A 23,882-nucleotide genomic window follows, 5' to 3' on the forward strand; every position below is an offset into this window, starting at 1 on the left:
GAGAAAGAGTTAATAAATATGTTGAAGAAAAAAAATTGAAGTGGGAAAGAAGAATATGTTGAAAGAATAAAAGAAGAAAGTGAAGTGGGAAATATGAAATGAAAAGAAATGAAAGTTGAAAGAATGAAAAAAAATGTGTAGAAGATAGTGTTATATACAGAGAAAAATCTGAAATTCAAACTTTTTGGAATTCCCTCCGTGACATTTCCTACGAAACGTTTGAAGGAAACGTAAAAATTTGAAATTTTGAGTTCGCACGTCTTAGCTGATCATTGGTGTTTTGTTTTTCCATGACGTTTCCTATGAAAATTTGGTAGGAAATGTACTGAATATTTTCTCCCAATTTTTTCAAATTTTCGTTTTGCTTCTCTAGGAAATATTTTCCTTTTTTTGTTGTATAAAAATTAAAAAAATAATTTATATAAAAGATGAAATTCAAAACAAAAGATAAAAATAACAACATTTGTAAAGAAAAATACATCATGTTGAAAGTTAATGACTCTTTCATTGAAACTATGTTTCTGGTGAGAATGTTATTACAATCTGTCTATTCATTCGGAGTCCGGTCATCAAAATTCCTTTTCCCGTTCGTTTGTCACTCCAATTAGATGATATTGAACAGTCAGATTGATTATATTTGAAATCTCCAATCAAAATCGGTAATTTCAGTCAAAGTTCGTCCCTTTTCATTGAAACTAAGTTTCCGATGGGACTATTATTACAATCTGTCTATCCATTCGGAGTCCGATTATCAAAATTATTTTTCTCATTCGTTTATCAGTCCAATTAGATGATACTGAACGGTTGGATTCATTAAATTTGAAATCTCCAATCAAAATTGGTAGTTTCAGTCAAAGGTCATGACCCTTTCGGTAAAACTAAGTTTCCAGTGAGACCGTTATTACAATCAGTCAATCCATTCCGAGTCTGATCATCAAAATTCTTTTTCTCAATCATTTGTCAGTCAATTAGGTGATATTGAACGGTCAGATTGATTAAATTTGAAATCTCCGATCAAAATCGGTAGTTTCAGTCAAAGTTCATGACCCTTTCATTAAAACTAAGTTTTCGGTGAGACTGTTATTACAATATGTTTATCCATTCGGTGTCCGATCATCAAAATTCTTGTTCGCTTTCGTTTTTCAGTCCAATTAGGTGATATTGAATGATCGGGTTGATTAAATTTGAAATCTCCAATCAAAATCAGTAGTTTTAATCAAAGTTCACGACCCTTTCATTAAAACTAAGTTTCCGATGAGACTGTTATTACAACCAGTCTATCCATTTTGAGTCCGATCATCAAAATTCTTTTTCTCGTTCGTTTGTCAGTCCAATTAGGTTATATTGAATTGTCGGATTGATTAAATTTGAAATCTCCAATCAAAATCGGCAGTTTCAGTCAAAGTTTATGACCCTTTCACTAAAACTAAGTTTCCGGTGAGACTGTTAATACAATATGTCTATCCATTCGGTGTCCGATCATCAAAATTCTTTTTCCCATTCATTTGTCGGTCCAATTAGGTGATATTGAACAGTCGGACTGATTAAATTTGAAATCTCCAATCAAAATCAGTAGTTTCAATCAAAGTTCGTGACCCTTTCATTAAAACTAAGTTTCGGTTAGACTGTTATTACTTTGTCTATCCATTCGTAGTCCGATCATCAAAATTCTTTTTCCCGTTCGTTTTTTAGTGCACATATATGTGTTAAATGCATGACAATTCCTAATATGAATCGCTTCTTCAATTGGTCCATGGTAGATCAGTAACTAAAAAATATTTAAAATATTATCGATAATTTATGTTTATGTTTGAAACTCTAATTTAATGATTATTTTCATTTTTATGATTAAAAAATCATTTAATTAACACCGATTTAATTAATACAACATATAATAAATATGTAACTCGTACTAAATTGACGTTAATAATGTCTGTTTTTTTATCTGAAAAAATGTGAAGAGTCGTAATTTTTACTTTTAAAAAATATTATTGATAATCGTTAGAATTTCTGATAATTTTAAGCATTGTTCCACGGTCGACCACTTATTAATCCGGTGAGCCAACATATATTTTAAACTAAAAATTAATAATAAAACTATTTTAATTGATCAGAAATACCAATATTGACCCTGTAATAGTGGAACTATTAAATTTCCAATGTATGTTAAGAGCATATTCCATGAATATCCTGTTTATTGTGCTCTCTCACTGTACGGTAACCTTTTTTTTTTTTTTTTTTTTTTGGCTTTCGCACTGGTTCCGACCCACCAAAGGTGGACGACTAATCCAGCTCGTGCGTAGAGGCATGCGCACTGGCCAAGCGTTGTTCCCCCTGGGAATCGAACCCGGTATTCCCCGGGTACGTCCTTGGAAGGAGCTCCTTGCCACTTGAGCCCAATCAACTTGGTTCACTGTACGGTAACCTTAACCTTTATATATAATGCTTGTGATCGTTGCTGGTTACTTTTTTTTTAAAAAAAAAATTTAAAACATTTCCTACCAAACTTTCGTAGGAATTGCTTGCGGATAACATAAAAAACATTTCTTACGAATATTTTGTAGGAAATGCAGAGAATTCTTGTAGTGAATAAATTGAAATAAGATCAATATGAGATTTGAAGTATGAAGATAGCGCCAATTAAAGAGAAGACTCTCACCTCCAAGTTTGAGCTTCAACTTCTTGTCTCCAATAGCTTTAAGAGCAGAACTTACAATGAGATTAACAACAAAACCTCACAATCTAGTAATTAGTAAGCAATTTTGTAATAAAATATATAAATACACCGTTGAAATAAAAAACAGCCCCAAAGTAGCACCCTGAGACGCAAGCAGTGCCTTCAACGCCTGTCCAAGAGCAGGTGTCAGCATCGGGTTCAGCCCCTGCACAGCAGAAGCAGTTTCAAAAATATATATGTATATATGGAATAAAACTATTTCATAAAGAAAGTTTGAATGAACAATAAAATATTGGCAACAATACTGACAGAAGATTTCAAACGGGAAAAGAGAGAATCTCTCAATGTTGTTAAACGGGGAATGATAGAGTATTTTCCACCCTACTATAATTGTGCATATTTTCTTGGTTACTATTCTTTAAATTGAGATTAATTGAGCGGAAAATGGTCAAAAATTTAAAGTAGAATTTTGTTCATGAACATTTGAAGTTAATTTTTTTATAACTCTTTTATGCCTGTGGTAAAGACTCATTGAATTGACTGTGAATATGAGAGATGTTCTCTTCTACACACGTAGGTCAATTTTGAGCCAAACTACGTAAACAATCTTGTTGTGAATCCTCTACTTTCTTTACCTTTGTTTTTTAGATTGATTGTTTGAATTATAGTCTACACATAGTTCTAGATTTGTTCTGGTTTGAATCTTTACCGTTTAATTTTAGTTTTCATAATCATTTGTTTCACTTTATCTTGTTGAATTCACAACATATTATTATTATTATATTATGAAGTTTAGCATAATAAACTTTGACACATTTACATGACACTTTATTTTGTTTCAACACCAACAATAGTAGTTACATCATGTAAAAAAAAATGAAAAGTACATATACATTTTCAATGAATTTCTTCTATTGAAATAATACAAACTTCATTATAATTAACCAATCTCTATCTATAATTTTTCTTTAAGTGATTCTGCAATTTTACTTGCAATACAATATGCTGTAGATTCAATAGTTACCATAGGGTTAACACCAACAGCACTAGGTAAAACACTTCCATCACACACATATAACCCTTTTGCTTCCCAACATTCTCCATTCTCATCAACTGCACCCTCTTCTTCATTGTCACTCATTCTACAACTCCCCATTTGATGTGCAGAAGTAAACATTGTCCAAAGTTCACCACTCGACCTCGGTCCTCCGACAACCACAACATCATCAAGAAACTCCTCCAAATCTTCTTGTTTGATTCCACTACATTTGATTTTTTGTCCATCACTCCTATAAGTTCCAACTTCAATAGCTCCGGCCGCAACCAAAATCCTTAATGCCTTCCTTAGTCCAATTCTAAGATTTTCTTTGTCCATTTGATCAAGTCTATAAGAAACTCTTCCTTCACTTTTTACTTCTCCTGATCCTTTATCTCTAACCAATGCAAAAAGGTTAGCAGTTCTTGCATATTTCGCCATTCTGTCTTTCATATCGACTCCTGAGAGCCATGGAACGAATGCCGAAAATGATCCCGGTCCTAAAGACGGTGCTTCAATAATGATTTTCGGCGTGGAATTCTCTTCAAGTACTTTGTGTATAGAAGTAATGATTCCTCCTTCATAGTTATTACCACTTAAGTCGGTCATGTTTTCGGGGAAATAGCCCCAAGCAAATTGAACCGGATGGAGATGAAGGTTCCTTCCGATGTTCGGATTTTTTAGTCCACTTGAAATCATTAGGGGAGGTGTAAGTAATGATCCACATGATGAAATAGTTACTTTGGATCCTATTTGGAGTTTCATTGTTATCTTACTTTTCCAACTTGTTGCAGCAATCACTCCTAAGCAATTCTTTCTCTTTGTTCCATTCTTTCCATCTTCTAATATGAATTTCTCAGCTTTACATCCAGTGAGGATAACTGCGCCGTTTTCGACAGCATCAACCAACCAAGTTGTGTCAGTTCCTTTTTTATCTCCTGTTCTACAACCGTAACAGCACGAACCACAATAATGATCTTCTGAAGCATTCACTGCAACTGATTCAACTTTTAAACCGATACTTTCGCAACCTTTTCGAAGAACTTGATTTTGAAAACTTTCCTTGTTACATTTATCTGTCACGCCAATCCTTTTGCAAACGACGTCCATTGCGGATTTATAATCAGAGCTTGCGAAAAAAGGTAGTTTATATTTTTCAGACCATTCCTTCATAACAGAATCTGGTGTTCTTACACATGCAGCCCAGTTTATAGCTGAACCTCCCCCGACAGTTGAGCCGGACAAAATCAACATTTTACCGTCAATTGTTGGCATGATTCCACCTAATTCGTATAACTCGCTCATGGACGAACGTTCCAATGACGAATAATCTTGAGAAACAAAATACTCTCCTTTCTCTAGGATGATCACTTTATGACCTGACTTTGCAAGAATTGCAGCTGCAACTCCTCCACCACAACCGGAACCGACAATGACAACATCACATTTGATCTTGTACATGTTCTGGTCTTCATCTTCGGTGACTTCGACGCCTTTTTCATTCAGGGATTGGATTAAGGTAGAATTGGTTTCTGTTAAGATTTCCATGGTTTGGAGAAAATGGAGAAAACTTTAGAAAGTCTTCAAGATAGTAAAAATCATAAGGATTCATATTTGATAAAAGATGATGAAAATAGTACAATGATGGCTCTTATATAGAGCAATTTAGGGGTTAACTAACTAACTAACCACCTAATAACAAACTATAACAAACTCATATAAACTCTAACTAACTAATAGAAACTACTATCTAATCACCATTATTCTTAACATCCTCCCTCAAACTCAACATTGGAAAATTTTCCAATTTGAGTTTGAATTACAATGATTCTCAACATTTATTGTGAAAAAAATGCAATCTAAAATTGCATTGCAGCAAATAACATGTGACCCAAGTCCAATAGGAATACAAGCATGCGATCCAGGGCTAAAACAAGAAAAGAATCCAAGCTTAAGCCTTCTCCGAAACCTTCAGTGACCAATGAGTATCAAACACAACTAGATCAATCATTGACATAAGCTAATTTTCATGCTCCAGACACCCACAAGACCAAATTTCAATACTTGTAGGAAGCAAATTGCACTAACTACTAAGGCCTTCAGTCGTTAGGCACCAAATAGCAGTAACAAGGTATGGGTATATCTCAGTAACCTTCACAAGTTACTTCATGGCAAGTAATTGAAACCAAATTCTCTCATCAATCTTCATACAAGCAGCATTGAAGAACAGTATTGTAGAATTGGCTTCTATATTGTAATAGCCTCCCTCAAACTCATAGTAAGAGAATTTTTAGTATGAGTTTGGAAAACAAAACCATAACTGATTAATCAACTTCAACAAATATCATCAACTATTTCAATTCTTATAGTTGCTCCCAAAAAACTCCAAAATGATGGATGAAATTCCAAACTCAAGACTACAATAAAATCCAATAACAGATGAGATAGATGCAAAGGTGTGAAGTTGTATGAGGAACAAGGATGTATCAGAATTTGTACCAGAAGCCAGATTGAGTTCAGAAGGTAAGTTGTGTTCAGAGGCCAAATTGAGTTCAGAGTCAATGATGAACAAAGAAGATTTTGAATCCCTGACCTTTGTGTGCTTTTCTTCTGAAATGAAGATGGCAGTTAGAGACTTCAACTGCGAGTGGTGACGATTCCCGCCAGGATCAAACACAATGACGGCGAATTCACCCAAAAATTCAACAACGAACACCATGATCAAACAAAAAGTTGACGGTGAGAACGATATCAAGGTTATCATGTCGGGGAGAGGCTTGACTACACCGCCGGGATCGAAAACAGTTTCGACGGCGAAAATGGTGTTGTTGATGCGGTGAAGCAAGCTACACATTTGTATCGAAACCAAATCTAGATCAAGGAGAACTGTACCTTCTAGAAGGTGACCAGCGAAGGAGGAGATAGAGTGATTTTTCACGGCGATTCCAAAATAACCGCGATGAGGATTCTGCACCACTAGATCCATTGATTCTTGAAAAGACCCGTTCAATTCCGTGACGGATTCAGAAACAACGAACACGGATTCAAGATTTGTAGTTGAAGAAGCGTTACTCGCATTTGGAAATTTCATCAATTCATCTTTGATCTCTGAAATTGGGAACGAAAATGATGATGCGGAATCATGATGTTCTTCTGGTGTGAAGTTGTTCAAGAAACAAGATATCTCCCCGATCTTGATTATGCATCCATTGAATCTTGGTTTAACGGGCTTAATCGACTTGATCGGAACAATTTCAGAACGAAAATTGCCGAAACTGAAGCTGTCAAAGGTGAACTCAGAATTGTTCTTCTCCAAGATTTCAGAATCAAGATCCTCATCCATGGTTGAAGTAATTGCAAAATTCATCGGAAGTTGTTGCAGTCGCTTAAGAAGTGGCGGCAATGGCGAAAACTTCTTTTCCATCTTTGATTTCTTCCATAGGTGACAAAAAATGGAGTGAACCATTAGAAATGAAGGTGGATCAAAAAGTACAGTGTAAACTTCTTTGTGATAAGCAATGGAGGAATTCTCCGGTACCGGTACAATGGCGGAAGCGGGACGGATTCTCGGTGATCGAAACCGAGGCGATGATACCATGTTAAGATTTCCATGGTTTGGAGAAAATGGAGAAAACTTTAGAAAGTCTTCAAGATAGTAAAAATCATAAGGATTCATATTTGATAAAAGATGATGAAAATAGTACAATGATGGCTCTTATATAGAGCAATTTAGGGGTTAACTAACTAACTAACCACCTAATAACAAACTATAACAAACTCATATAAACTCTAACTAACTAATAGAAACTACTATCTAATCACCATTATTCTTAACAGTTTCATAAGTTGTTTCTATTACACCTTCTTGGAGGGGCCTCTTCTTTGGTTTCAACTTTTCCCTAGTGTCTACATTGTAGCCTATTGCTTTCCACATTGGATTATGGCCATTTACATCTGTCTGCAGCAAGCAATTAAGGAAATTGATGCATTTAGAAGTTCATAAAATTAAGAGTTGCACTTCAAAAATGACTCATTCAAAACAATTACATGTTTGTCCCCGTGATCTTAGCTCAGTTGGAAGGGACATCACATTTTATATGCAGAGCTGGAGTTCGAACCCTGGGCACCCTACTTATCCACTTTAAAGGTGGAACTTTTAGCCACTAGGCTACCTAACTAATAAAAAAAAAAACAATTACATGTCTAACTCCGTTACTAAAGAATTATAAATAAATGGTACTAGTATTATATATACAAGCCAACTTATGACATATCCCCAAGTGTTATTCGGTTTATTTTTATAAGCTCTCAAACAAAATTTATGATACTATGCTATAATCTCTTAATTTATATAATAATATCAACACACCTTTTCAAATATATATTTTTGCCACATTTTGCACATGGTCCATAAATAAGTCCTAATTGAACTGACAATGTCAATATTACTAGATTGGACGGCTTCACCCGTGTTTGAACTCGGGGCCTGGTAGTTGTGTGTGACTTTCAGATAAAATGCATAACCTTGTGTAGTTTTGCTAACATTTTTATATCTCATAGTCAAACTAACAAAAATCTTTTGACTACAACAAATTAAAAACATAAATGGAATGAGAAGCATTACCCTTGTGAACAAATTATAGAAGAAAGCAAGTTTGATTATCACAAACACCATCCTTAGAGGTATCCAACGGTTCTCCTTTGACCATTTCTTCAAAATTTGTTCTCTCTTTTCCAAAGAAATCTCAGAAAATTTGAGAATAAAAGGCCACTTCCAATGCAAGCAAAGAGTTCCACAAAGAAATAGTGTCCCTAATTTGAATGACAGAATCCATAGAATCCAACTCATCAATGGAATAGCTTCTGGTGCACTCTTCTTGAACCATAAAAATAGCTCTGCAGCCTAATTTTCATTTAAAAAATAAATAAAATTGAATTGGTAAAGCTTTTTCAATTTCAATGAACAATATTGAATTAAACTAGTAAAGTTCCAATGCTCTTGCAAGGATAGGGAGAAAAATGATGAATAGTCATTTTGATCTTTTAACATGTGATGAGCTACTGAAAATTTTGTTAATTTTTAAATGTATTAAATTATAAATATATTCTTTTGTTGCACAACAAGAAATTTAACATATAGCAACGACACATATCCGCAGGCAAAGGTCAAAACACCTTGGGTATAGGCCATAAAACCAATACCGACGGACGTTTTTGTTCCATAGACTTTAATTCGATATACACATAGGAATTCGCCGTTCCAAAACCAACTTGGGTTGGTACATTGGTATTGACTTGTAACGTAGGAGTGTGCTCCTCTTGAGGTCTGAGGTTTGATTCTCTCTGGTGCCAATTTAGATGGATTAATTTAGCTTCTTCAAAAAAATAAAAAAATATCGAAAGAATATTTATGTATGTTTTCATGTTTATATATCATAATCAATTAAATATATCGTATTCTATATTTTAATTTTTAAGAAATGAATTATTGTTGTAATGGATATGAATCATATTTGATACCCGCAATATAAAAGTTTGAGTTACTCCTTTTGTCTTAAAATAAGTGGCTCAGTTTGACAATGTGAGAACTATTCACATATTTTGTTTTCAATAACAAATAAAACAAAAATTGATATATAAGATATTGTTGACGATGTAAGACACATCATAATTAACAGATGAATTTTTATTGAATATTAGATCTTAATAACATATCAAATAATTTTCTATTTATTTAAACAAAAAATTATAAATAATCTATATGATATAAATTTTCAATTTAACAATAAATTTTATTAAATTCATATTAATTATAATATTATTCATCATCATTCACCACTTAAAATAATCTTTTAATGGGGGATTCTAGTGTGGGTAAGTGGGTGATGTCTCCCACTGGTGAAGACTAATTTTCTACCACCAGATGTGTTGGAAATACAATGAATGGTGTGGATGATTTACAGGGAAATTGTTGCTACAGTGTATTAGTAGGTTTTTTTTTAATTTATCTTTTCTTTTATAAATTTTAAAAATTTAAAAAATTTAAAAAATTTAAAAATTTAAAAAATTACAAAATTTAAAAAATCGGCAATAAACCCTAAAATCGGCTGAAAATCCAAAAAATAGGCCGAAAAACCAAAAATCGACCGAAAACCCAAAAAATCGGCCGAAAACCTAAAATCGACCAAAATCGAAAAAATTGACTATAAACCCTAAAATCGGCCGGAAACCCGAAAAATCGGCAAAATAAACCTAAAATCGGCCAAAATAAAAAAATCGACTATAAACCCTAAAATCGGCCGAAAACCCAAAAAATCGGCCGAAAAACCAAAAATCGACCGAAAACCCAAAAAATCGGCTGAAAACCTAAAATCAGCCAAAATCCAAAAAATCGACTATAAACCCTAAAATCGGCCGGAAACCCGAAAAATCGGCAAAAAAACCTAAAATCGACTATAAATCCTAAAATCGGCCGAAAACCCAAAAAATCGGCCGAAAAACCAAAAATCGACCGAAAACCCAAAATCGGCCAACATCCAAAAAATCGGCCGAAGAATCTAAAATCGTCCCTAAACCCAAAAAACTCAATTTTTTCGGATTATCGGCCGATTTTATGGTTTTCGGCCGATTTTAGGTTTTTCGGCCGATTTTAGGATTTATAGTCGATTTTAGGTTTTCAGCCGATTTATGGTTTTTGACCGATTTTTCGGTTTTTCGGCCAATTTTTTGGTTTAGGATCGATTTTATTAAAATAAATAAAATTAAATGAAGGAAATTCAATTACATTACCCAAACAAAGAATTTTACAATTGATGGAATTTCAACACTTTATCCAAACACTGGAATTTGAAAATCAAGGGAATTCAATTGAATCAATTGAATTGCTTAGTATTTAAAATCCCTTGAATTTCTAGAATCCCTCATCCAAACACACACTAAGTTTTTAAAATCAAAATATATATAAAGAAACTGTATTAATTTCAAAACTTGATGCACCTTTATTATTGTAATTGTAAGGGTTAAGAAAAAACCAATTTTATTTTTACGACAATTTTTTAGGTTGAACAGACAACATTTGGGTTTTAATAGGTGGCCCATTTATGTTTTCACAATACTAGCCCATTTAGGTTGTTATTTAATTGAAGTTATTTATTTTAGAGTTCTACTTTTCGCACCCCAGGTATACATGCGCGCCTCCTGGTAATTCTAATTTACCCCTCGTTACTTAGGAAGCGAGTGTATAAAATTGTAAAACTGCACTTCGCATGCTAACTCGCGAATGTGTAAAACTGCAAAAATTGAAAAACAACACTTCACATTATAGGATGCGAACTAGTTCACCATATAAAAATTATTTTTTTGTTTCCTTCATTTTTTTTTTGGTACAAATGTCTCCTTCATCTTACATGGCAGTTAAATTTTTACATAGATATCTTTATCTTTTCCATTCATAGAAAATTCAATAACTTCTTAATCTACTTTAAGCAAATCATTGATGTATAGAGATTACACTTTTTTTTTTCTTCTGTTTCTTTCTCTCCGCAATCTCAATAAAATTGATGCACCAAATAAGGAAGCAAATTATACACATAAAGACAAATATAAATTCACGTTAAATAGTAAAATGTATTTTAGTTTCCATTCTAGGTAGTGAACTGTGTTTTTTTTTCCATAGATGAAGTGGTAATCCACTTAAATTAAACTAATATATAATTGTGAGATCTGAGGTTCGAACCTGGGTCATGACGTCAGGCCTAACCATTTCGACATTTTTATCAACTGTGCTAGGATTTATGGGACAACGAACTGTGTTTTAGTTCACATTCTAATTCTAAGTAGCGAGTAACAATATTTTAATATATTTTAAGATTTTAATTTTGTAAAATGATGAGGTACATTTAATTAAAATTTTCACCAACCGTTTAGTCAGATCCAACTTAATTATCTATTAATTAATGCAACAACCAAGACCAACCTATGTCATTTCATTCGTGTATATATATTAACATAACCTACACCATTCCCTTCAATACATCCTTGTTTTTGAGTTTGGTTAAAGGAAAAAAATGACTTTTTATGTTGTATTTGAAGGAACAATCACTGGTGTCTTTGATTCTTGTACACAATGTTTGTTGTAGAATGTTCCCTTCGTGATTTCTAACCACATGACCTTTGTGAACAGAGAACCCAGAAGTTTTGGCAAACCAACAATAAAACATGTATGCGACATCCAGCCCAACAAATTCATACTTTCGTACATCTGCTACACGAAAATTGTTTAAGTCGATCTTCATTATATCAGCCATATCTTTAATTACAACCGCTTCTACTTCACAACCATAACCAAAACTTTGATCCTCTCTATCATTTCAAATCTCATCAAATGACCCATCTAAACTTTCATCTGGGTTTGAACTACCACCTCCAACAGAGTAGCTAGGTCCCCCATTTGATATGTCAGTACCCAGAGTTTCTTCTCCTATGCCCTGCAACGGTAGGGAATCAATATCACTGTTAAATCTTTGGATATGTATGAGTTTTAATATCTAATAATAATTACAATATTATATTCTCAATTAATAATTACCAAAGAGAAAAAACCGGAACAACCTCTAATAGCAGGTAAAAATCACTCTTCACGGGTGTGAGATATGTTTCACTCTCTCACCCTAGAATCTGCCCAACACCAAATGCTAAAGTAAAAAGAGTGACTATACAAATAGGCAACCAGTGCATCAAATACTAGTGCAGACCGATGCAGCATAACGGCATAATCATGCATAAAAAACCTACTCTATCAGCAGAGTTAAAAACACAGCATAACAGAAGACTATATAAACAGTATAACGCTCTGGAAATATTAGCTTTCGACCCACACAAAACTAATCAGCTACATACATTATTACTCGAAGGCACTGGAAGCGGAATGAGCTTCAGAATTTTAAGTTTTAGTGCTTCTATACTGTAAGGTACACAAGGGTAGTCAAATGTTAGACAAAATGTACAGCATAGGTACTGAAGACGTGCCTCGAAAGAGCTATCATGGGCACGGCAAGTGACATGGCAGCTAACAAGGCTCAGTCTAGCGTGGGAGAGTGAAGTAGGTCTCCCACCATGGGTGACTTTGTTTTAACCATAGATTCAATTATGTCATACCATAATATTCTACACCACTCACACTATATCACATATTCTCTACTTTCACAATTGTTTCTCTCTCCACCGTCTCTATCACACTCACAAAATCCATCACAACACACTCATTGGCACCTTCACCACATCACAACAATATTTGACAGCAACAAGCAAGAATAAACTTACTAAATCTTTAAATATATTTTCAATAAGAACACCATTCAAAACTCAAAAGTCAAGAACATCACCATCTCCAACAAAGATCCAACAAAGAACACACTACTTCCTGGAATTTTTTATATTTTTCAAACAATGAAGAAGGGGAACAACATGATAGTTCATTGAAATTAAAGATTTAATCTTACTATAATTTGTGTGATAAAGATTCAAGCTTCAATAATTTAAGAAAGAAAAAATCACTACTTCCTTGAATTTTTTATTTTTTCAAACAATGATAGTTCAATCTTGACAAGTAAGAATTGAAATTAAAGATTTAATCTTACTATAATTTATGTTATAAAGATTCAAGCTTCAATAATTTAAGAAAGAAAAAATGAAGGTATGTGTTCAAATTTTCATTTTGTGTATCAACCACTCCAATGTTTGAAACCACATAATAAGTGTAACAATTCCCTGCGAAACCATCAATATGTGATCTCCATCGGGAGGCTCGGGGGGTGGTGTAGGAACGGAAGATGCCCGTGTCCCTTGGAACTCCCCGTGTTTCAATTGAAAATTGTGATCCGGTGGTTTTGGCAGTGGCGACATTAAGTTGTTCTAAACGGCTGCATTATTAGGTGGTTCAGGTGGTAGCAGAGGGTTCGATGCTGCAGCAACTGGTGTGGTGGTTTAGGTAGTGGTGTCTCATACCATTCTGTGAAAGTTGCAAGGCTTGTAAGGTCTGACTGAACCTGCTTCCCATTCCAGCCATTAACTCTAGCCACAGAGCCTAGAATTAAGCTAGTCCAAGAGGGCGGAGGCTAGGGTGAGGGAGCCTCTCATATAGCTCACGGGTGAACTACCAAAAGATTGAATCTGGACCATTCGTTGGTGAAAATGCATGATACATACGCCACACTGTATCAATGTCCCTCTCTTCTCTCTCTACCTTTACCTTGACATTTTTCTCAATGTTCATTAATGTTCTTTCCTAATACACCTAATACAATGTTTCAGAATTCAGATGCTTCCCCTAATGTTCTTTCCTTCATTTCTCTATTAATCTCGCTATCACTTTTTTTTCTTCATTCAAATTCTAACACTTTCTACATCCTCTCAAGATCAATTTTTAAAAAATTTATTTTAAAGTTTTTTAATTGAATTGAAGGCTTTTGAAGCTGAAGTTTCTAAAAATTCATGATAATCAATGGAGTTTCAAGTCTTAAATCTATGTTCCATCACCTTGGAAATTTCAAGAATGGTCAATCACCACTTCAGAGGAATCAATAGAAGTTATGGAAAAGGTTGAAATTGACGAAAAAGTAGAGTCATAACAAATCAAAAAAATACAAAGAATAAAAAGAAATCATGAACAATAATCAGGAAATGGAAAAAATACGAAGTAAAATAAAATCCAGGTTAACAAGAGCATGGAGAAGAAAGGGAAAAATATGGTATAAAAACTTACACTAAAATATATAGACCTCTAAATCTAACGGCCATTAAGAGTTGCCACTGGTGAGAGATATGATAGGCTCTCTCACCCTAGCATGAGCCGTCCAAGAGAGAACACATTGCTCACACATTTCAGCAAACACTTGGTGGGCAAAATTGAGTAAACCAGATTGTGCATAAAATTGTATTTGAGAATTCCAACAATGTAAGTTTTAAAGGGTCATTGCATATAAATTTTAGAGTGAAGACTCATTTTGATCCTCACAAATTTTTTACCGGACAATTTAGTCGTTAACAACAATAAAATCCAAATTTTTTATATAAACAATTCTCCAAATAATATGTAGTTATATGACAAGAAAATTTTAAAATTTTGATTGAATGTTACTATTTAAAATACTATCAAAATTTAAAAAATTAAAACATAATAGCAACATTCACCTACTTCCCCTGAAGCTACGTTCACGAACAATGGATTTTGACTGTTTGGTCTACCCTCCATGACTCAAAGCCTACATATTTAACAGACATAGCAAATGTTTAACCATCCCTATTTCATAAACATATCTATGAAAATCTTTATGAATTTGAGGCGGATTCTAGCGTGAATAGTCGACAAAAAATGAAGGATTTAAGGGAAATAATTAAGCCGGATAAACTTACCTCAAAGAACCTTCCGTTGTCTTCACTTTGCTCTGCTTCTCGATCGATCCAAACCAGTTGTCTTTGCTCGTTTGATTTGCTACAATGAAAGTATGAATGTTGATTTGCTACAATGGAAGGATTTGAAAATTTGAGGTAAAGAAGGGTTTGTCAACTTGTTTAGCCAATTCAATGTCCTCGTCCACACCAACTTGTTAGATCTTAAATATGTTAATTTTATTTAGTTCAATGGTTATGGACTGGAGGAAGGAGCAACGCGGTGGATCCTGCGGTGGGGGGAAGGAAGAAGATGGAAGGATTTGTTAGGTGAGAAAGTATTTGTTTTTGTTAATAATAATAATTAAAATATTATATTCTCAATTAATAATTAATAATTACTTAAAAAAAAAAATAAAATACAGGAACAACCTTTGATAGCCGGTTGAAATACTCTCTCACCAGTGAGAGATATGTTACTCACACCCACGCTAGCATCCGTCTCTTTTAATAGGCTTTAGATCCTCTTTAATTTTTTCTATCATGCCTTAGACATGGCCTTTGAATCAAGTACTAAAAAGGTACAAAAGTACTCTGTACTCTTGTGAGAGAGCTTCTCAGGAACTATTGTACGGTTGTACCACATATCACTAAAATTAGAGTTTATTATTTATAGAGATAAATTAAAGAGAGGAAAAATTAAATGCTAAGATTAAAAATATTCATAAAGAGTGTGATGGAAAAACCTCATCAGGAAGTGGAAACTGAGAACCAGAAGTTGTGTAGAATGATGAAATAACTTGATCTTGAGAATTTTCTTTATTCAATGGAATGGAAGGAAAAAGGGTCTCACACATGGAAGCCATTACTTCAATCTGATTGGTTGATAATCCATGAATGTAACCTTTCCCTTTTTTTCTTCCACCTCTCAATTGAGGATGACAATCTTCCATTACTCTTCAATCACAAAGATACTCTCTCTTTTCTTGGTTAAATATTAATATCTATTTTATTGGTTATGAATTGCAAATTAAGTTGCAATCTTTGTCACTATTTATACAATTACAATATTTGTCACTTTTTATACAAAATAGATATGATGACTAGGGGTGGACAGGGCGGATATGGGCGGGTTCGGGCCCAAAGTTGTCACCCGATCTAAATTGCAGAGTCAAAAAATAAGGCTCAATCCACTCGAAAAATGAAGAACAATTTTCACGGGTTCGGATTTACGGTTTAAGCAGGTTGTCGGACGGTTTGAAGCGGTTAGACATAAAAAATAAAAATAAAATAAAAATAAAAACAATAACAAACCCAAAATTTGAAGTTTAGATCTAGAAAATATGCAACCAGATATGAGAGAATTATGAAACAAACACAAAAGAAAAGTCTTAAAAACTCTAAATCAACATAAAAAGTAAGGAAGAAAATTAAAATCTCAAATAAAATTAAAATTTAATATTTGATTTGAACGAAGTTGAATAAACAAGATGAAGAATGATCAAGTTTTGGGTTTCAAAATGTTTTAGTCTTCGTGGGTTTGAGGTGAAGTGAGAAAGTGTGAAGAGGAGAGATGAGAAGAGTTTCGATTCGGCGTTTTGATTTACTCATGCGGACGGGTTTCGGGCACCGTCAGTCTAGTTTCCTCTACCCGAACTCACCCGTACCAACCCAGTCTAAACCGAATTTTTCAACCCGCTATTATAAACGCCCAAATCTCTAATTTTTGGGCGGGTTTTGTTGGGTTCGGACGGGTCTCGATTTTTTACCCAGCTCTAATGATGAGGACATGCGTCACTCACACAACCAACTTAAGGTCTTTTTCCCTTAATCTTTCTAGTGTCGGTGTTTTTAAATGACTATAGATTTTTATTGTTATTTATGCTAAATTATATAACAACCATACAATTAAGATGTGAAAATAGTTTTTTAAACATTGAGTTTTGCTAACCTTTCAACAATTCTATGAGAGCCGCCACCCCCCATTCAACCTTAGTTTTCTCTTTTGTTCATCCACCGAGGAGGGGTGTTTTAGGATCAATTTTTTATCCAAAATCACCTCTCTGAATTGTTTTTTCTTTCCTTTTCATTCAAATAAGTGATTATCCACACATATTTGCTTTTTCGTTTTTGTTTTTTAAGTCTGTCGTCGTCTTGTGCGGCATTGTGTTTGGCGTCGTTTTGTGCGGCGTTTATTGGTGGTTCATTTAAGTATGGTATTTTGTTGATTCAAATTGATATATATACTTCAACTCATTACTTTTATGTTGTCATATTTGCAGGCAATTTCATGATGTCATTTTAGAATTAAACTCTACATGATGTCATATTTTGTTGATTCTATATTTGCATTAAACTCTGTCACTAATTTTTTTAATATAGAGTATTTATTACGGTATTATTCCAAAAGATGTTTTTTATTTATTTTTTATATATACAAATTTAGACAAAAAAACGTGTTCATATAAATAGTCAGTCGTCACACACATTTATATAATCGACAATATTGATCTAGTCATTGATCATAACTAGACTCGGACAAAAAAAATTATGTGGATCTTGTAATATCGATTGTCTTATTCATCTTTTTTTAAGATATGTGTAGTTTTCATATAATAAGAGTGATAGCAATTTATTATAAAAGAAAGATTAATATCATACCTAACATTGGTTGCAATTTATTAGAAAAGAAAGAATTTGGTTGCAATATATGGATACGTAGCTGTTTGTGTTGATAGATAGAAGATAAGTGGTATATGGATAGAGAAGTGTAGAGAGGTCTACATGGCCTTGGCTTATACCACACATAAGAAATTGAATAATATAAAGCTCATTTTTACAAGTATCTCCAAAGCTCAATGAAGTCAAATATCATTTGTGAGATGACTTAAATAATTGCTTATAAAGTAGAAGTAATTTTTACAATACAATCGATTTTGTAGGATTGACTTTTTTAAAGCAAGTCGGTTGTGATAAATGGTCTTAATAACTTGTTATCAAAAGTGGTATGTTTTGCATAATTTTATTAGATTTGATTTGGAGCATGAATTAAGTTGGTTTATCTTTGTTCCAGTATTTTCGAATTAATGTACAAGACAAATTCAGTAATAAAGTAGTTCATCCAACTCATAATCCTCCGATGATATTTATAATACAAAAAAAATTTCTTCTAACATTATTTTTTCATCATGGTCAATTATATGTTATCATTTTAATAGTTACTTTACTTCAAGAAATGAGTAAAAAATATTGTAAACATATAAATCCTTTAAATTTATAATGGCTTATTCACCTCCATCTTCTTTACCACCTTGTTCGCCACCCTCCACTAATACTTCCTCGAATGTCACTCGCATCTTCACCCTAAATTCAACTCCTTTGTCCTAGTTGTAATTTTTTTTTTAACACGCTGATCAAAATTCTCGGTTTATTTAATTTTTATAAAAAATTATCTTTTGTGGCTTGTCACTTTAGCATTTCTTTTAATAAATAAAATGAGAAAAAGACTTTATATGTGGGGTTATAAAAGATAAAAGGATCTAAATAGAAAAAAAATGATAATGGACTAAAATATTTGTTTACGTGAAAATTTGGTAAACAACCGCTAGTTTAAGTATTTAAACTCGCGAGACCAACTAGTAAATCTCAGGACAATTTTGTGTTTTATTCGTTTTAAGAAAACTGTTTGAATGTTCGTTTTAACAAGGAATCAGATACCGTTCGTTGTTTCTTTTTTGGGCTTGGCCCAACTATCTCTCGATTCGATTTCGCGCTTTCGATAGCCTCCTGGTAAAACCAAAACTGGACGCGTCTTCCATAACTCTCGAAACGCTCCTTGGCTTCGACATAGTTAGCTCTCGACACCAACTTTGAAAGTTTTATCTTGACAATATAACCTCCAAGTAAATATTGGACCCACCAATTATATTTAATTGATAAATACCAAATTTATATCCAACAATATTACAAATAAATAAGATAAATGACTTATTGTGTAATTTTGACTATAGTATTTTATAAAGATGTTCATGTTATTTTAATGTATCCAATACAAAGTATTAATGTCTCATACAACATTTTAGATTTTTTTTTGTTTTTGGTACGTAGTGAACATTTTAGATATTTTATTTGGTGTGTTATTGATCTTTTTCAGGCATGAGATCTAGATAATAAGGCGGGTGGTAAATCGTTATAAGGACCAAAAACTTATTTAATCCTAATTGAAATTCTTCTTTTATTCTATTATTAAATATATTTTATTACAAATTAGTCTAACCAGTCAACCATAAAATTAATGCAATTATTTTGAATTATTTATCTTCTTTTACTTTTTTGTTCAAAATAACTATTTAAATTTAATTCTATGGATGCCTTTTTAGCAGATTACTTTTTATTTTTTTACAAACATTTTTTTAGCAGATTACTTAATTCATTAATTTTTTAGGTATTTTTATTTACCTCTATTTTTAAATAGTTAATTAATATACTATATTCAGCAAATTTCATTTTATTCTTCAATTCTAAATTATCTACATGTATATAGTGTAATATTTAGGTAATGGAAAACCGCTCAGTAACGCTTTTGATAAATACGAATTTTATAAAATTTATCATTGGATTAGAAGTTTAAATCTTTTAGATCATTCATGTAAAAAATTTCTCAAATCTAAAATCATTTGGTACGTTATTGAATATTGTTAACCTTGTGTAACAATTAGTGTCCAATTGAGAGACTCACTAAATGTACTAAGGAGTATCAGTAATTTATAAATAAATTAAATTAGGGTTAATATTAAGCAAAGGGTAGGATAAGGTTTTTGGTGTTTGATAAGGACATAATCGTAAATTAAATTATCCCTCACTTATATATAGGCTTGGAAGAAGAGTGAAACCCTAATTCCTCCTCTTCCTATCACATTCTTCTCTCACGGCCTCACCATCACCATCAACCATAATTATTCAAACCCTAAATCTTATAATTCCTACATACAATTGATGAATTAAGATGAAGAGGAGCTAGGGTTCTTGAATATTGAGAGAGATTGAAGAGAAAAGCTGGAATTAGAGAAAGCCAAGGGAAAGAATAGGAGCAAAGATTTGGTATATATTGTTTTTACATCTTATTAATGTTTGAAAATCACTTAATGTATTCATTTTTCTCTTTGTGATTGTGAATTAATTTCAATATTTATTTTGAAATATAGTTACATCATTAACTTCTTCTAGGTTGATAATTTAAACATTAATTTGTAACTAATATTTTTTTTAGTTTTTAATTCTAATAATGCAACAACTTCATTTTGAACAGGAAGAGAAGATCGAAGCAAGAATAATAAAATGAATGTTGATACTTTTTTAGGGCTAGCAAGGTGAGCCTTTAATTACACATGTTATATAACTTGATTTCATGATTTTAAATTGCAATATTACATTGTTTCAAAAAAAAAAATCAATATTACAACAGTTGTGGAAATCTATTATATATGGTGGTTATGAGTTTATGACATTAATATCCATTATATATTTGTACAAAATATTTACATATAACACAAGATATGAAATGTTTGATCTTCGTATTTTGAAATTTCCTAAGCTAGTATGTTATAAATACTTAGTTTGTTTGGGAATACTAGGGGTGGGCATGGTTCGGTTTTGGAAGAAAATCGAACCGAACCAAATTATTTTCAAAAATTATAGTAACTGAACCGAATCGAACTGTCTGTCCTCTGAACTGAACGAACTGTTATAGTTGTTCGGTTTTATGGTTTTGAACCAGATCATAACTAATTTTTCAGTAAAAATAACTGAACCATTAAACCAAATCGAACCAAACTGATAACCACGAACCGAACTGTTTCAGTTTAGTTTTAAAATCGTTAGTTATGGTTTAGTTTTTTTGGTTTAGTTCGGTTTAGTTTGGCGGTTCGGTTTGGTTTTTGGGTTTTTTTACCCACCCTAGAGAATACTAGTAGTGATGTTTCATTTTAGTCTCCTTCAGTAAGTTCACTTAAGTATTTAATAATAATATTATGATTCTTTGAAATATACTCAATTTTATGTTGTTCTTTTCTATATATTTAAACTCATTTTTATTTTGTGAAGTGTGTATATTGCTAAATCACTCTCGCTTTCATATGAAAAATATGGCATTATTTTATTTATTTCTCACTAAAATATGACATTGATGTTGTTCTAAAATTTTAATTAGGTTTTATATGTATTATATAAAATCAAGTTACAAAACACGTAAAAATTTCATGTATTACCAACGAAGCTGCAGAAATATTAATTGATGTTATTGTGCTAAATATCTTAATGGCTCTGAGTTGTGATATGATAATAGTTGTAGGTAATATTTTTTTTTATTATTTTAGCTTTATGTTTGTTGTTCTTTCTTGTCAGATGATTAAACATACATTGAATAAATAATTTAAATTTCACGTGTATTAAATGATAACAAGTGTGTTTGATACGGTCAAAAAAAAACAAGTGTGTTTGATGCTCAATCTTCTTAAAATTTAATTTTAACTAACACCTAATCAATAAGTTAAATTTTTAGTTTTTTTTTATAAGCAGTTAAATTTTTAGATTGATTGTGCCTCGAAAATTGTAGTCGGATGTGGGCCACAACGTGGATGCTGACCTAATTATGGAAATAGGATGTTGTTAACATGTGCATATAGGATACATGTTAAGGTATCTTAATATAGAAATTTACGCATGCCTCTACACTTATTTACCATTATTCTATATAAATATGTAAATTAATTAAAATATCATTCTTTTGCACAGGTTTATCATACAACCAAGAGGTTTTTGGCTGTGAGAACATCAAACTTAATCCCATCAGGTGCAGGGGTAATAGAATATAATGGTGTACTTAGTAGAGATGATAAATTAGAAAATTCTATTGAAAATGAATGTTAGCACACAATCAATGCGTTACATGGAAGAGAGGTAAGAATAAAAACATTCCTTCCTTCAAAATAAAAAATAAAAAAATAAAAACATTCCTTTATTTGAAATTTATTTAGTTGTACTCATCGATACTCCCTTCGGTCCTATATATAAGGAATACTTTTGGAAAAAGAAATTATTTTTTTTATAAGAAATACTCTTTAAATTTATTTTCTATTAAATAGATAATCTCTTGTATACCCTTATTAAATTGTATAAAATGCAACATATTCCAATGGTATGCATTAATTACAGAGACACATTCTCATGATTACTTTTAGAATAACACATAACATTTTAGAATTAATAATTAATAATTAAAAAAATAAGTCTCCTTAATATATGTGTTTTTCTCAATGTGCTTCTTATATATAAGATCGGAGGGAGTATTATATATTGTGTATATTTAGATTGATATCGGATCACTTTGATTTTAGCTCCAACAAAATTATAATATATTAGCTATTATAAATTTATTAACCATTTACTTTATAATACTCTATTAATTTATTTTATAATACTCTATTAAGAAGAAGTTTAATAAATTTATCTAGCTAGTTTTGTAAGAGAAACTTACATATTTCTTTCAATGATTTTTTTTATAGTGACGGTTGGGTGGTGTACCATTGCCTAACAAAAAAAAATCAAAAAAAGGGCTCAAAACCTCTTTGTACGATTCATGCAACTGCTTTCCATGTAAGTGTTTATTTTCTTTTTTTTTATTCCTGAAAATATTGGGACTTCTTTTGTTCTCAATAACAACTAAGATTAAGAATTTGAATCCAATGCCTCTCTTATAAGCTTTTTTTAAATAAAAGTTTAAGAACACAACTTAAACATCATGTTTACGAAAACATAGTCATGAGTACCTTTATTTCAGATAAATAATAATCATTTACTATAATATGCTTCCCGAAGGAGAAAAGTAAAAACGAGTAATTAAGATTCAGAAATAACAACCCCTAAGACGTTATTCTTGAACTCTAACTCAAGATGATCGAGTAAAAACAACAATGGGATGAAGCCCCCGCCTCTACTGATCGCCCAACTAAGTCATCGCTCTTCCATGTCTTCAAAGTTGTTGCTGATCAACGCAACTCAATTCATGTAGGAGGGATGTGTAGTTCAACTCAAGATGACCTGAAGAAACAATAAAAACATTGTTCATGACAACGTAGCATTTGATAAATTAGAGAAGAAAACCAATTTAAGGACAAATATTGAATGAAAAAGTCAAACTAATTAAATAAATAAAAAATGAATCACCTTTTACTAGAAGCCGTGATTAATACAACCTGTCACTAAGGGTGCTCAAATCCAAACCAATCCAAATAAAAATCGAAAACCGATCCAAAAAAACTAAAAATCGGAAAAAACCGAAATTTTTTGGATGTGTTTGGATGTTCTTTTGTGAAAACCGATGGATTGGATTGGATTTTGGATTGATTTCTTAAAACCGATTCAAACCGAACCAAACTGCATACATATATTTTAATATTTATTTATCTTTTTATTCGTATAAATATATATATACACTACAAGAAAACATGCATTTACTGAGGGCCAAAGGCCCTCAGTAATGCACAAATTTCGTCTAAAATGCATGCATTACTGACGGCCTTGGGCCCTCTGTAATTAGCTCGCCAGTAATGGTTACTGACGGCCCAGGACCGTCAATAACGTTACTGACGGCCTGGAGCCGTCAATAATACACACCGGTCAAATAAAAAGGACACGCAATTGTGACGGCCTGGAGCCGTCAGTATCACATTGTCTTTTACACATTGTGACGGCCTGGAGCCGTCAGTAATGTACATCGATTCA

General features: G+C 32.3%; 1 protein-coding gene and 2 long non-coding RNA genes across 3 annotated transcripts; 1 reads left to right on the plus strand and 2 right to left on the minus strand.

The window, feature by feature from the left end:
* Window positions 1–3,546: 3,546 nt before the first annotated feature.
* LOC123906822 (long-chain-alcohol oxidase FAO2-like) lies at window positions 3,547–16,142 on the minus strand. The gene is made up of 4 exons (XM_045956836.1): window positions 15,848–16,142; window positions 8,338–8,616; window positions 7,555–7,671; window positions 3,547–5,246 (listed from the first exon to the last, which is right to left on the minus strand). The coding sequence occupies exons 1-4, from the start codon at window positions 16,052–16,054 to the stop codon at window positions 3,633–3,635; spliced, it is 2,217 nt and encodes a 738-aa protein (XP_045812792.1). The 5' UTR covers window positions 16,055–16,142; the 3' UTR covers window positions 3,547–3,632.
* Window positions 11,690–15,386, minus strand: LOC123906823. Its single transcript, XR_006809034.1, has 3 exons — window positions 15,126–15,386; window positions 14,908–14,974; window positions 11,690–12,199 (listed from the first exon to the last, which is right to left on the minus strand). It is a non-coding gene; the product is annotated as an uncharacterized LOC123906823 (long non-coding RNA).
* Window positions 16,143–20,017: 3,875 nt separating the features above from the next.
* On the plus strand, window positions 20,018–22,756 carry LOC123906824. Its single transcript, XR_006809035.1, has 5 exons — window positions 20,018–20,201; window positions 20,410–20,470; window positions 21,715–21,797; window positions 21,894–22,058; window positions 22,664–22,756. It is a non-coding gene; the product is annotated as an uncharacterized LOC123906824 (long non-coding RNA).
* Window positions 22,757–23,882: the final 1,126 nt, after the last annotated feature.

The sequence above is a fragment of the Trifolium pratense genome, linkage group LG2 (genome assembly GCF_020283565.1).
Source record: "Trifolium pratense cultivar HEN17-A07 linkage group LG2, ARS_RC_1.1, whole genome shotgun sequence".
Classification (NCBI taxonomy): Eukaryota; Viridiplantae; Streptophyta; class Magnoliopsida; order Fabales; family Fabaceae; genus Trifolium; species Trifolium pratense.

Bases quoted from the DNA above. Each gene is read 5' to 3' on its own strand.
- LOC123906822 (XM_045956836.1), bottom strand. From the start codon at position 16,054: ATGGAAGATTGTCATCCTCAATTGAGAGGTGGAAGAAAAAAAGGGAAA. The intron at 8,617-15,847 runs GTTTTTCCATCA...AATGAAAATTAG, and splicing joins AGTTTCCACTTCCTGATGAG to GCTGCAGAGCTATTTTTATG. The intron at 5,247-7,554 runs GAAACTGTTAAG...GAAATCTTAACA, and splicing joins GTGTAATAGAAACAACTTAT to GAAACCAATTCTACCTTAAT.